At 51.7% G+C, this 14,399-nt stretch overlaps 1 protein-coding gene across 1 annotated transcript in view; it reads right to left on the bottom strand.

The window, feature by feature from the left end:
* The window catches only part of KCNK12 (potassium two pore domain channel subfamily K member 12), a 50,856-nt gene extending 38,624 nt beyond the window's left edge, over positions 1–12,232 (bottom strand). The window contains exon 1 of the mRNA XM_030921433.1: positions 11,583–12,232. Coding sequence (XP_030777293.1) covers positions 11,583–11,973 — 391 coding nt within the window. The 5' untranslated portion in view covers positions 11,974–12,232. The remainder of the gene's footprint in view (positions 1–11,582) is intronic.
* Between the last annotated feature and the right edge of the window lie 2,167 nt (positions 12,233–14,399).

Raw genomic sequence — 14,399 nt, 5'->3', positions numbered from 1 at the left:
CACCTTCCATTTTAGAAGAGAACCCAACAATCCAAACCTGCATGGCCTCCAAAATGCACCCTGCCCCTAGGAAGTGCCAACACATTCAGCACAGGCAGAGGCCCGTGTCTACCTTTCCCTCTCGCACCTGGGCTGTCCCTGCAGCATCCCTGGCAGGTTCTGGTGTTAGCAGCTAAACAGGCTCACACGAGACGCTCAGAATTCAGAACACTTGGCAGCAGGGAAGGAGATCATGGCCATTTGGAAAGGATTAGAGAGGAGTCACGCGGAGTGCGATTCGGAGTTTGCGTTTATCTCAACTGAAACTTTCCAGAAAGCTGGGACAACTGATTCCAATAAAAGCTTCCCCAAGTATTTTTGGAGGCATTGTGATGGTGCTGGGCCGTGTGGGTGGGGGTGGCTTTTCCTGGTTTGTGGAATTGCATTTCATTACTGATTAAACTTCCGTCAAATTTGTGAAGCAACATCCAGTTTCTAAGGAATGTGTCCTGGGCAGGTGAAGAGAAAAGGTAGAACCACCGGACTGAGAGGTGGAATTGAGCAGGGCCTCCTTATGGCTAAGAGATGTGGCCAAGGCCAGGGCCAGATAGGAAATCTGAGTCAATGGGAAAACTAGGACCAGAAGCCCTCCTAGTTCAGGACTGAACTTTTCCTACCGCCTTCTGTGGATAACAAGCGCTGAGGCTTAGAATTGTCTAGTTTGGTTTCAGTCCAGGGCAGGGTCAGGACAAGGACCCAGCTGACTCAGAGAGCCATAGAAACAGCACTCCCAGGGAGAAGAGCTCCAGAATGAGCTGGCTGCCCTGCTGCACACCTGCCAGCCACTGAGAGAGCATTAAAGCAACGGCCCAGCAGAGGGGCTCATGCACAGCCAGCCCCTCCAGCTGCAGGGGTGGGGGGCCCAGCAGGGAGGCCCTGGGAGGTTCTGAGAACCTGGCCTGGGCCCAGCTTGCTCAGTTTTTATTTTTTGTCTTTAATTTCCAGCAGTCCAGGGTTTTCAGTTACTCATTCATTCTATCCACTCAACATATGTTGATTAATCACCTACTTTGTGCCAAGTATTATGCTCCATGATTGACAGAAATTACCTCTTTGCTGCACTTCAAAGTAGTCATTCAATGCATAGCTGCTGCCATTATGGTTATTATCATGTTATTAATTGTAACAGTGACAAGCACTACTAAGATGTAGCTTCTGAGGTGGAGAAAGAAGAAAGTAAGTTTTCTGCGTACCTACTATGTGCTGGGTCCTGGGCCAGCTTTAGACACATTTTATCCCACTGAACAGTGGCTTACTTCGCAGCTGGGGAAGCTGGCATAGAAACAAATAATTGTCACAGGTCTGAGGGCAGTAAGAGGGACTTCACAGTAGGTCCCTCATCTAGTGGCACCATTTGAGCTGGATCTTGAAGACTGATTTCACCTGGTAGAAAATAGAGAGGAAGGGAAGGGCATTCCAGGTGAAGAGAACAGTATATGCAACATCCTAAAGGCTTCAAGTATGAGGTAAGGGGGACAGAAGTTAAGGATGGCTAGAGAGGAGGGTAGCACTGGCAGGTGCTCGGTGCAAGGTCTGGGCAGGGTCTGTCCCAGGACATGACCTTAGGCAGAGTCTCCCTCAAGCTAACCAGCCTTCAGGAGGTGAGTTCTGAGCTGGCCATGTCCCCAGGTTTTCCTTGCTGGTGTGCTTAAAGGAGGCCCTCCTGTTTTTTTGGTTTTCTGTCCTGCCTGTTCATGCCCACTGCAGCTATTTCCAGTGCAAGGCTGAGGGTTCTCAGGTCTGGGCGAGAGCTCGGTCCTCTTCAACAAGTTCTTAGAGTTCTGGTGAGCTCTGTGGGAAGCACGTGCTCTACCCTCTCCCATCTGGTTGGCAGCCTCCTTCACAAAGAGGTACTAGGTGGTGAAGGATAGGAAGCAGGCAGCCCTCACTTTAGTGTAGCCACTGACACTGCCAGAAGTACAGCACAGCCAAATCCCAGAGTCCCCAAACTGTGCTTCAGCTCTCGCTGATGCCTCCTCATCCTCCTCCTCCACCCACACAACCCTGCAGACCCCAGACTGGGCTGTGGTTCTTCCCCATCTGTGGAACTGCACAATTCAGAGACAGCAGAGAAAATCTTGAGCAGTCAGGAGCCCCGGATCCTCTATTCTGCCATTGATTGACTTGCTGTGTGATGCCAAGAAAGTTGCTTAACCTCTCTGAGCCTGTCTTGTCATCTGTGAAATGGGATATAATTTTCTTTGCTGTCCTAGGATTTTGGGGAGCTTACTGAGTGAATGCAGATAAAAACACAGTGAACTGGCAAACATGACATGTGGCAGGGAGGGGAGTCAATCAGGGAGACCAACAACGCCTCCATTATCCCCCTCACTCCCTAGAACAAAGGCACTGGCTGCTGGCATGATGGAGAGTTCAGAGAGGGGAGATGCTGGTGGGCTCTGTGGCCTCCCCTGGCCCCAGATCCTGTCCTGCCCCAGGAGGCTTCTGCCTGGGAAGGGGGTCCTGGTGCTTCCTCCACCCAGCAGGGAGCCATGGTAGCCCCAGGATGCAGGGAGCAGCAGCCTAGCACCCACACATGGGGCTATTTGCTGCAGTGCCTTCCTTTAGCGACCTCCACACAGCAGCCATGACACTGGACCCACCCCAGAGAAGTGTGGTGGGACCTGGCCTCAGCCAGCATCCGGCTTCCCTGCTACTCTTCAGCTCCATGACCTCCTCCTCAGCCTAAGCACTGCCAAGAGGCCCCAGCACACCTGGAAAACAAGGAGGGTGGGCAGCAGTGTGACTGCCCAGGGCTCTGCTCTCGGTGTGGGGGGCAGAGAAGCACTGGATGTCACTGGTCTAACACACCACTCAATCATTCATTCAGTTATCCACCAATTATGTCCTTGACGATGATTAAAGAGCACTGCGCCTATGAGGGATGATTAAGATATTCTAGTTAAGGACCCAAAGAAAATGCATTTTCAAAAGTACCCTTCCAGGCTGGTTATGTAACAGCATAGGACACAAAAACACACCCGAGAGGCAGTGACCAACCAGACTGCAGCAGGTGCCACACTGCAGGGGGGCTGAGGCCCAGAGGACTGGACCATGCAGAGGGTGGCGTGGCCGGGTGGGCTACAGGGAAGGAAACGTGCCTCGGCCTCCCCTCCTGCACAGAGAGGCAGGGCAGGGCTCACCAACACGGTTGCCAAGATCTGGGGAGCAGATGCTACTCAGGGTTACCAGGCACTGCACCCATGGGTTAGAGCCTTCAGTCTTTAAAGTAACCCCATGGGGTAAGAACCAGCATGGTCTTCACTTTAGAGAGGAGGCAACTGAGGCAAGGAGAAGTATATCTACTCACTGAGACCACACAGTTTGAATATGTTAGAATCAGGACGTAAATCCAGGCAAGCAGGCTGGCTGCAGTGCTGGTGTGTTTAGAGTCTACACTAAACTATACTGGAAGGATATGAACCAATAGTCTTCCCAGATATAAGAACATCTGAGCTAAGAAGGGGCTCAAAGGACCTTGGGCATTCCCTTCTTTTAGTAAGGGAGAAACTGAGGCACTGAATGGTGATACGTCCTGCCTAAAGCCACGCAGCCAGTTAGTGGCAGAATCAGGTCTAGACTCCTAGTGCCTGACTCACCGCTGTTCTCTATCCTAAGGACTCCAAGTGCATCAGCATAGGCATGGCCAGGAGTTCCGAGGAATGTAGACTGTCAGATCCCACCCCAGACCTACTCAACAGAAACTACATGGTAACCAGATTCCCAGGTGATTCCCAGGCACCTTACAGTTTGAGAAGCACTGCTGCATGTTATCCTACCTTGCTGGTCTGGAACATCTGTTGCTGTGAGTATAAAGACACTGTGTTTGAACATTGTAAAATCTGCAATTACAAGGTTCTGGATGCTTCATCCTGAGGTCACCTTGGAATGAGATCCTCTGGGATCTGGAGGAAGCAGATGGAGGAGAAACCCCAGAGCTCAATTTTTCTAAGGGCCCAGGCACACCAGTTACCACTGACCTGCTAGTAAGCCAGGAACTTAGCCCTGAGTTGGGGGTTGACCAAGCACAGGGAGGAAGCAGCAATCACAGACAGAGTCCAGAGCATTCTCCACCGTAGCCAGTGGCCGCCTGAAGAGGGGACCTAGAGTCACCTGGTAGGTGGCTAGGGAATGGCAGGGTTTGGGGTAGAACTTCCGGGGGCCAGAGTCTCACAGCAGTGGTGGCAGCCAAGAGTTGGCCTAGGGTGAGAGACAAGGGGCTTCAGTACCCTTCTTCATTTTCTACTAGCACCTCCTCAACCTCTTGGAAAGTGCTGTGCTTCTTGCAGTTGCAAGTCCCTCCACCCACTGCTCCTCGGCAACTCTCCCTGTGTAGAAGCTCTGCAGAGAGTATAGAGAGTATGACCATGTCTCTTAAAAAACTTTGGTGATGATCACGGCTGGACTCTGCCCAAAGCACCTACTTTGGGCTCCACACACTTTCTGGGTTGCTTGCTGGTGACCCATGCAGAGCCCCAGACCCTGGAAAGTCAGTGGAACTGGACAGAAAAAATGGAAGGGCCAGAAAGCTTGGAGAGGACTCCAGAGCTGGGGGTGACCACAGGAATAGACCAACGACCTTTTGTTGTTTCCAAGATCCTCTGAATCTGAGGCAGCCAAGCAAGGCAAGGGAGTACCGCTCCAGGTGTCAGGGATGGGGACACTTACCGAACACTTACCCAAGGCTACCACCACCATCTCCAGATCAAGCAGGAGTTTTTACCCGAAGCCCCGCAACAAGTCACTCAGCCTGCATTCTGCTCCTCAGATGCCCACCCTTCTCTCCAGCTCCTCCCCTCTGTGTGCAGCGCAACACTCACCCCTTCTGGGAAGCCTTGGTGCCCTCTCAGAACTGTGCTGGATTCTCTACCTGTCTATGTGAGCAGTGTGTGTGTGTGTCCGTGTGTGCTGTTTGTGAGTGTGAGAATTATGTGTGTAAGAAAGGGTGTGGGAGGGTGGGAGAGATACACCTACCTTTGGCAATATTGATATAACTCTTCCAGGGAGGATGAGAGCTCAAGCTCTCAGCGAATCCCCCTCTGACTTGCTGGGTAACTTGGGCAACCTCTCTTCCTCTCTGAGCCTTGTGTAAAATGAGGAACGAGGTTAAATTCACCCTCTTCAGGCTGGTCTTGGAGATGCTCTAGGGCTCCTCAGAGAAGACTTCAGGGAGCGGGTGTCATCTGAGGAAAGGCCCACCGGTCCGGACTCCAGGCCCCACCCCCAATTACAGCAGCTCTGCTCCTATTTGCTATAATGGGCTGATTGTTGGCTTTTGTTGACAAAATGGTCCACATGCCTGGGGAAAGTTCTGAAGGATCTTTGTGGTGCTTCCAGCTAGAATACTCTAGGAGTGTACCTTTGCTCCATTCGGTGCAATTCTGAGCTGTTCAATGCTGGGGCCCTTGGGCATAGTCAAGACTGAGTGGAAATACATTCTCTCTCAGCTGGCTTAGCCCAGGAATAGCGGCAGACCATTCCTGGGAGTCCAGGGGAGAACGGGGGGTCCAGGTACCTTTCTTGTCTCAGTTTTTGATGACCTGGCAGTGCCCCCACCTATTTTTTCTTCTTACCTTTCTCCACTCACCTAGAACTTCCCAAAGGAAGCTACTCTCATTAAAACAAGGGAGGTTGAAAACGCTAATGCCACAGCCTTGTTCGGGAGGCAGTTCAGCTCCTGGAACTGAGTGCAATCCTGGAGAAAACCAAGTGGATGTGTGGCCCCTTTCCATGGAGCAATTAGCTGGATAACTGTCCAATCACTGCTAGACTTTATAGAGGCATAGGCTCAGATACAAAGAGACCAGACAGTCTCTCGCTCCAAAGGGGCTGGCCACAAGCACCATGAAGACAGCAGTACCCACTGACTCAGCAATTTCACCAGCTGGAAGTCATCCCAAGGAGGTATCACAGAAAGAAAAGGTCACCTTGCATAAAGATGATCACTGTGGCATTACTCAAAATAGCCCCAAACTGGGAAACACCCAGCTATCCAGCAATAGGGGTAGTAAATTATAGAACATCAACTAGATGGAATATTATGCACCCACTAAAATCAGCCTATGTGGAAACACAGAAACAACATCAGTAACAAAATGTTAATAAAACAGAAGCAACTCAGTACACATCAGTTAGTTTCCTTCCTTTTTCCTATAAAAGGCATGACAAGGAACTGCAGGGGAATGTGCAAACACGAAGAGTTGTGTTAGTGCAGTGGTATCATGAATGACTTGTTCTCTTATTCAAACAATAAATAATTATTGTTTACTATGGGCTAGGTCTGATGCTGGGTGCTGAGGATAGAGCAGTGAATGGTAATACATTTCCTGCTCTCCACTCAGAGTTTCAAATTTAAGAAGATATTTTCTTCCTAAATGTCCTTCAAAGCTGTCATAGCACCATCTTTCAATAAAAAATAGTTGATGAGACCGGGCATGGTGGCTCCCGTTTGTAATCCCAGCACACTGAAAGGCTGGGGTGGCAGGATTGCTTGAGCCCGGGAGTTTGACATCAGCCTGGGCAATGTATTGAGGCTCTGTCTCTTAAAAAAAAAAAAAAAAAAAAAAAAATTAGCCAGGTATGGTGATGTGTACCTGTGGTCCCAGCTTCTTGGGAGGCTGCGGTGGAAAGATTGCTTGTGCCCAGGAGGTTGAGACTATGGTAAGCTGTATTCGCACCTCTGTACTCCAGCCTGGGCAATGGAGTAAAGACTGTGTCTCTTTAAAAAAAAAAAGTTGATGACAGAAATACGCAAGGAAGGGTGCACCTCTCCTTCTGAATAATGTATTTCATTCCAGATATCAAAACTATCTCCAGCTGGATTACATACATGTTAGAAGAAAGTTGAATGTAAATGTGGTAGTGACATTTTGGGCTTTTAATGTCTTAGTTTCCTTAGTAGCAAAAAGAGTTTTTAAAAATCTATGTTGAAAAAGAGGGAAAAAGTTAGGACTTGTTACTAATCTCGTGGCTGAATAATTAAGTGTGCCTAATTCTGAAAGTAGCAAGCTAAATTATGCAGTGCCAAAAGTGACAACTCTTATACCTACACCATCCCGTCTACAGCAGCATGATTTTAGCTTTATAGCTAAAAAACGCTGCCAGAAAACCTAATAAAAGGAAGCAAAAATATTTCTGTTTATATCAAGCTGCCATTTGAGAAAGATTTTAAAATATGTTCTTTCCTATGTGTAAATCTGATAGCAGATGCATAATTAAAACCCCAGTGGAGAGTTTCCATTTAATCTTTTCAAAGTTAACTGATAAACATCCTTTAGGATGTGAGGTGATGGGTTAATTCTCTTTGGATTGTTTGGAATATCATTGAGCTGGAATACTGTCTTCAAGAACATTGTTTCGTGCTAAAAGAACACAAGACGGTATCTTCAGGAGTTCATACAATCACAGGAGGTGCAGACAACATGCCAGAGGTCACACATGCATCTATGATGAGTGATGTTTGTCTTAGATGTTTATTAATTGGGGGAATGAATAAATGAATACATTCACATTAAAGCAAACTTGATTTCAACCCCTAGGGAATATGTCACATAGCATAAATGGGAGAAATAATAATTACCCAGGATTTCAGTTCTGTGTAAGCAATCAGTATGAATAATTTAGACTACAAAGTGGATTTTTATTTCGCTTGAGCTATTCAGATTAACTTTCTACACAGCCTGAACGGCTGCTGAATAATCACAGGCAAAATTTTCCACTGGTACCGCACTGTGTAGACACACGTGTATCTACACGATTGCAAACTGCCCAGCTGTGGATATGGGGCCCTGTTCAAACCAAATGTCAGGACAAACATTCTACTTCATCGTGCTGTTCCATGTAACCTTGAGTACACACAGCCATACCTATACCTGTCATTACATCTTCCACCAGGTGAAAGCCCATTCCTGTTCCTTCTTCCCCTCCTCTACACACATGTGCTCTCAAGAGTGTGTGTGTGCACGTGCCCACACACGTGCACACACACATACACACACTGGTGCAAAAAAGGGCAGAAAGCAAGTGACTTCTGTCCTTAGACCACAGTTTGCCAGAAGTTCTCCTACTTGCTAGTGCCCCATCTCTGCCCTTTAGGCTGGCTCTTGCCTGTCTAGCTATCTAAGACTTGCCAGATGCTTCTAACTTGTCTGGTTTGTAACATCTGTCTTATCCTTCAAGTTTTCTCTAGACTTAATCAGTTGATGATGTGACCAATAGACCAGCAGACCAGTCCCTGCCCTGGATACACACACACACACACACACACACACACACACACACACACACACTCTTACACTCAGATAGACAGATAGACATTATTAAATACGTCAATCTCAAACAAGAACGTTCCCACCAATTATATGCATGAAATTGGTGGATATTGCACAAGTTGGTATCTGGACCTAGCTGAACCCCTCATTAACTGTGTGACCACTGACAAGTCCCCAACCCTGTGCCACATGAGATTGGACCAAAGGTCCCCTTCTTGTTCTAATCATCTTCAGTGAGGATGGCCAAGATATGTTGCTCATAAATGCTGCGATCCAGCTGCCCATGTTGGGATATGCCTTAATCTCTGCCATGTAGCATAAGCTTTAACCTTTCAAAATACAGCCTGATACACACAATCATGTTATGGAATGAATGGAAGGAAAGATTTCCTATACTAAAGTCTAGATGAACCATATATCTGGGTCTACACAACACACACACACACACACACATACATATGTCCTTTTGATTAGGCAGTATAAATAGCTAAACCAAATCATTTTGTTCCCCTGAATTCCACAGCCCTGTATGAACCATATACACTGTGATATTCATCAAATAAAACGGAGTACATGCTAATTTTCCTCTTCATTGGATAAAGAAGCAGATAAAGAATTCTGACTGCCCATTTTTTGTAGACTGAGCTTTGGCTCCCTGATCTGTTGAACCCATAAAAGCATCAATAATAGTAATGATTGTCTCTGAAGATTCAGGCCATTTAAGAGAAAGGAACTATGTAAGCAGAAGAGAAGCTGACCTGTGGAGATCTTACTAAACCTCATCCAAATACATTTTGCAAAGAGAAAGCTGAAATGCCAATTACGCTACTTGGGGATTTGGTGGAACTTATTTGACTGATGGAAGTGACCAATTTGAACCACTGATCCCAGAATATCCCAGCAGGGGCAATAACCAGCCCTCTTGGCATCCCCACAGAGGGCTGGTTCAACCCAGGGCTGTACACGGGCTGGTTTGAATGTTTCCCCGCAGATTTTGGAAGCAACGTGCTGGGTCACTCGTAACATAACCACATGCTTCAGTGTAGCCCTCCTACATTGCTTGCCTACATCTGAAAACACAAATCAAGAAAGAGAATATAGTTCCTTTCCACTTGACTAAAGAACAGCCAATCCTGCCAGTAGACTAAAGGCTGGGGCATGGAACAATTTCCCAACACACTGACTTGATTTTGTGTAAATTACTGAAAGAGAAGCTTTAGAAGCTGTGGCTGGGCTCAGAATCAGTGCCTCCAAAGGGGTACTGAACGACAGACTGATGGAGCTCATCAGAGAGGCACAGAGACCACAGGCCATTGGAATGGGGCTTTATTTGGATGGACTCATGGCCTAAAAAGGAAAGGGACACTGCCAACAGCTTCCCCTTTAGCCTGTGGGTTCCATTAGAAAGCCAGAACATGTCACTGGGAAAAAGTGCTGTGGCCACCCAATATGTGCACAGGTGCCTCCAGGTGGAAGAAAGGGAAAGGGTGTGTTTACAAGAGGAAGAGCACAAGTCAACAATGAGCTATGGATGCATGATGTCATCCTCCAGGACTAAGCATCCTTAGTACTTTTAAAGCTTTAAAAAAAAAAAAAAAAAAAAAACTCTAGTTGCTATAGCAACTTGATGCAGCTCTTAAAAGGGGATTTTTGAGGGGGTCATTTTATATCTTCTATCACCATAACAACATGATATAGCTTTTTAAAGGGTATTTTTATCCAATTTGTGTGTGCCTTGGACGGGGGCCATATTTGCCTTTTCTATTTAAAATAATCAGATCAAGCATGACACATGAAAAATCATTGAAGGCAAGGAAGTGCTTTCATAGACTATACATATACACTTAGAGAGACATCTCTAGCTGCTCATATGCTGCACATGGAGGCAGACTCTCTCCCTGCCTCCAACCAGCCATCTGCTGTGGCTTATCCTGGTCAGTTAGAGTCCATGCCTCTGCATCTGAACTGGCATACCAAACCACTCCAGATCGTGTGTCTATGAAATCCCTCACTTCTCAAGCCCAGCAAATCCAACCCCCTCCTCCAAAACTGCACAGGAGACAGTGCCTTGGGGTGACTAGAGGTGTGACCAGCCAAGTGCCTTCTTCCATCCTGGGATTCAAAGCAGGAGTTGGGGACACACAAAGCCTTGTCAAGGTGATAAGCATGCATTTCTGCTGCACTCTATACAGGTGAGTGGGGGGGGGCTTTGTTTCACATGACACCCAGGTAAAGTGGGGGATGGGAAAAACGAGTGAGAGGAGAGGAAGAAAGAGAAATGAAGGGGTGGATGGAGAGCAGGGGTGGCTCCAGAATTTCTCCACAGGAGCTCAGAGGCAGCAGTCTGGCCACACAGAGAGGGGCGGGGGCTTGAAGGACTCTTTACACAGCATTCTTCATAAGGTTGAGAAAATGTGAACTGTTTATATCCAAAAAAAGGGAGAAGAGATGATGGAAAGAATAGGAACTATCCCTGCTCCCAGCTACCCCTTGGTACCACTAATGGTTGGAAAAAGTGGCAAGGGAACAAAGAAACGGTCAAGAAATTGGAGAAGGGGCTGGGAGTTGGGGGAGAACACAAGGAAGGGAGGCAGAACAGCAGCTGAAGTCCTGGCCTCAGGCTAACGGGTTTTACTTTTGGGGGTCAGGTAAGGGGCGGTATAGATTGTAGGAGAAGCAGGTGGGAAGGAGATCTAGGGAAAGTGATTCTGGGGCAAGTGGTCACCCTCTCCAGGGTAAAGGAGTTAGAGGCCACTGAGGGGGAAAACACAGTAAAAGAAGAAACGGGGGAGACTATGAAAAGAAAAGCGCTGAGGGTGGAGAGAGACGGGGCTTTTGAGATCATCCTGGAGAGGAAACTGAGGCCCGGGGGTTGTGGGTGGAAAATAGGAAAGAACAGGTAGCCCTTGGCACGTATTCTTAGAGGAGAAAACGGAGGCTCACAGAGGTCAGGTCACGGAGCCGGCCAGTGTTGGAGCGCAGGCGGCCCGGATTCTCCCCCATTAGGCCACACTGCCAGGCAAGCCACCGGGGGCTGAGCTCCAGAGGTGGGCTTTCCTCCCTCACTGAAAGCCGGGAGGGAGACAGAGAGAGAATGGGGGCCGGCGGAGAAGAGAGGGCGAGACAAAAGTAAGCAAAGGGACATTAGAAGGGAAGGGAGAGCCGAGGGACGCTGACCGAGCGGCCGAGCAGAGGAAAGGGCGGCAGGCGAAAGGCACAGAGAGGAAAGACGCGCGCGGGGCCGGGGGGGGGGGGGGGGGGGGCGCCGCTCACCTATGGTTGACACCACGGTGCCCACGAAGTAGAAGGCGCCGGGGAAGTCCCAGCGCGGGCGCAGCGCGTCGGCGCGGACGCCGGCGGCCAGCGCGGCCTCGTAGTGCCGGAGGAAGGCGCGCAGCTCCGGCTCGGCCACGCCGTGCGCAGCGCTGAAGTTGCGCAGCGTGGCGCCCCAGCGCGCCCGCGCCTCCGCCTCGCCGGGGCTCTCCAGCGCGGAAAAGACTGTGGCACCCGCCACCAGGTAGAGGCCGATGAGCGCCGCCAGCAGCACGAAGCGGCCGGTGTCCTCGTTGAGGTGCGAGCGGCGGCAGCAGCAGCAGCAGCAGGAGGGGCGCGGCAGGCGGCGGCGGCTACGGCGGGGCGGGGGCCGGGGGCTGCGGGAGGACATGGTCCGGAGCTCAGCCCCGGGGCCGGGGCGGCGCTCGGGGCCCGGGCCGCGACATCCCCCCGGCGGGAGCAGGAGCGTGAGGATGGTGGCCAGGGGTCCGGGGCCGCCGCGGAGCCCCTCGCCGCCTTCCCAGAGCCCGGACGGAGGGGCGCCTCCGCCTCCTCCCCGGCACTCAGGCCACACGCGAGTCCCGTGGCCCAGCGGGTGCCCGGGCAGGGGCGCTCCTCTCCGCGCCCCGACGCCTCGCCGGCTCCCGCGGCTCCTTACCCGCCGCCCTCGGGCGCGGGGCTTCGCAGCTAGGCCCCTGCCGCCCGGTGGCCGGCGTCCGCGGGGCCCCGGGCCTCATACTCCTCTCCAGACAGGCCGCGGGCTGCGGGCGGGGTGGGCCGTGGAGCCCGGGCGCCTAGGACCGGGACGCGGCAGCAGGGCGGGGAGAGAGCCCCCGGGGGCGTCCCATGAGGCGTTCGGGCTCGGCGGCTCCTAGGTGCGGGCTGTGCTGGCAGTCCTGCTCCCGCCCCCGGGGCTGAGCTGGCGGCGTCGGCTTCGGAGCCTCGGAGCCGAGCCGAGTCCGGGAAAGCGCTCCTTTCTCAGCTCCAGCCGAAGAGCCGCCCGGCAGGGAGAGGCGGAGTCACTGGCGCCCGGGGCGGGGTGTTGGGGAGGGGTGAGTAGGGACAGGAGGGAGGGGGTGGAGAGTTGGGCTGCTGCGACGCCTCCCGGTGGCTCTGGCGGCACTAATGCGGGGCACCGGAGCAGGTGTCCGACTGCGGTGCGGGCTACCACCTCGCCGGGGAACCTCGTCTTCCTTCTCTCTGCGGTTCGCCTCTGGAATCCCTCCCTTATCTCATGCCGCGGTGAAACTTTGCTCAACTTGGTGGTGCTCTGAGGTCTCCAGGGCTGGAGGCCGCGCGACGCGAATCGCCGACCCTGGGTTCTCGGGCGTTAGTCCGAAGTTTAAGTAACCTTCGTTCACTCCTTTGCCCTGGATCGAACCGCAGCCCCAGGACGCAGCGGGTTCCATTGGAAACGGGGAATCGGGGAGAGGCAGTCGCTGGGCTCCGGGAGACCCGGGAACGAGGGCTTTTGCTCCCCCTCCCGACCGAGCGGCGGCCGGCGTCAGCACCGCGGACAGCGCATCGGTGCCGCAGCCGCGGGCGGGCGCCGCCAGGGCTGCAGGGGTCCGAGGCGCGGGCAAGGCTGCTCACCCCGCTGCGCTGTGCACCCCAAACCCTCCCTGTTTTCCTTTTTACCTCCCGTGTGTACCCCCTCACCCGCCCCCCGAGGCAGGTGCGGTCGCTGAAGCAGGCTGCTAACGGGGCGGGGACGCTGCGGAATAGAGACGGGGGAGGAGTCAAGCGCGGGTGGGGGACCAAGGTGCCACCAGGAAAAAGAGCCCAGGCCCGGCATTCGCCACCCCAGCTCACCGACCCCTCTAGCCCGGGGCGGGGAATAAGACCCTGGCTGCGGCAGAGAGTAGAGGAATAGAGGAGGTGTAGGGGAAGCTCACTAGCAGCTCCCCTGAGGCCGGCGCGGGGAACGGTGTGCTATGGAACGCCCCGGGCAAATGGTTGCCCCCCATGCCCCACCGCCGCAGAAAAAGACGACGGATGCCCCGCGCGGCTGCGGGTGCTTCTCTGCTGGACACAAGCCGGCTTTGCCGGTGCCACAAAAGTTCTGGCGAGGAACACCCTCAGTACAGGCGGAAAATCATCCTCTTCGGGCAGCAAGCTCCTTCCCTGTCCTCCCCTTACTATGGACTGCGGGAAGCAAGACCCTGGTGATGATATGATGGCAGCAAATAAAAATAATAATGGTGACTATACTTAGATATCCCAGGTGGGTGAGCGGTGGCAAAAAGCAGGCCCCTGCCCCCTGCCCCCCCCCCCCCCACCCATTTCCAGGTAGGGGCTAAGGTCAACCAAAAGTGGTGGCAACAGCGTCAATTACAGGTCATAGTACTAAAAGTGTTCCCTCTACTACTCACTGAGCATTTCACGCCTTCGAAACTAGGGCCGGTCGCAGAATGAGAAGTGGACTGCAAACAGGAGAGCTGTGAAAGCTGAAAGACATCTGACTTGGGATGTTGATTGTCCCAAACCAGCGTGCTCTGGAGATTTGGTTCTTCCCAGATATGCTGCCTCAGTTTATAGATGGAGCCAAGTACACTTCCCTCTGTGTTAGGGACAGATGGGTAGAAACTCCACCACCATCATGTCAAAACCAGGCTTCCTGGCACTGGATGGCATGTGGCTAGTTTTGCAGGGCTCTTTTTAGAATGGGGCTAGGGTGTCTTTGTGTGAGGGGGAGAGTATCTTATCCACCAAGAAAGCTGAACCTCCCTTTTTTCTGGAGCACAGTAGAAGATGTATACAAACACAAATTTTTGTTATTGCAGACTGTTGTTATTATTGCCAAAACAGTAAACTCTT

The sequence above is a fragment of the Rhinopithecus roxellana genome, chromosome 17 (genome assembly GCF_007565055.1).
Source record: "Rhinopithecus roxellana isolate Shanxi Qingling chromosome 17, ASM756505v1, whole genome shotgun sequence".
NCBI lineage: Eukaryota > Metazoa > Chordata > Mammalia > Primates > Cercopithecidae > Rhinopithecus > Rhinopithecus roxellana.
This window is presented reverse-complemented; position numbering and strand designations above follow the sequence as displayed.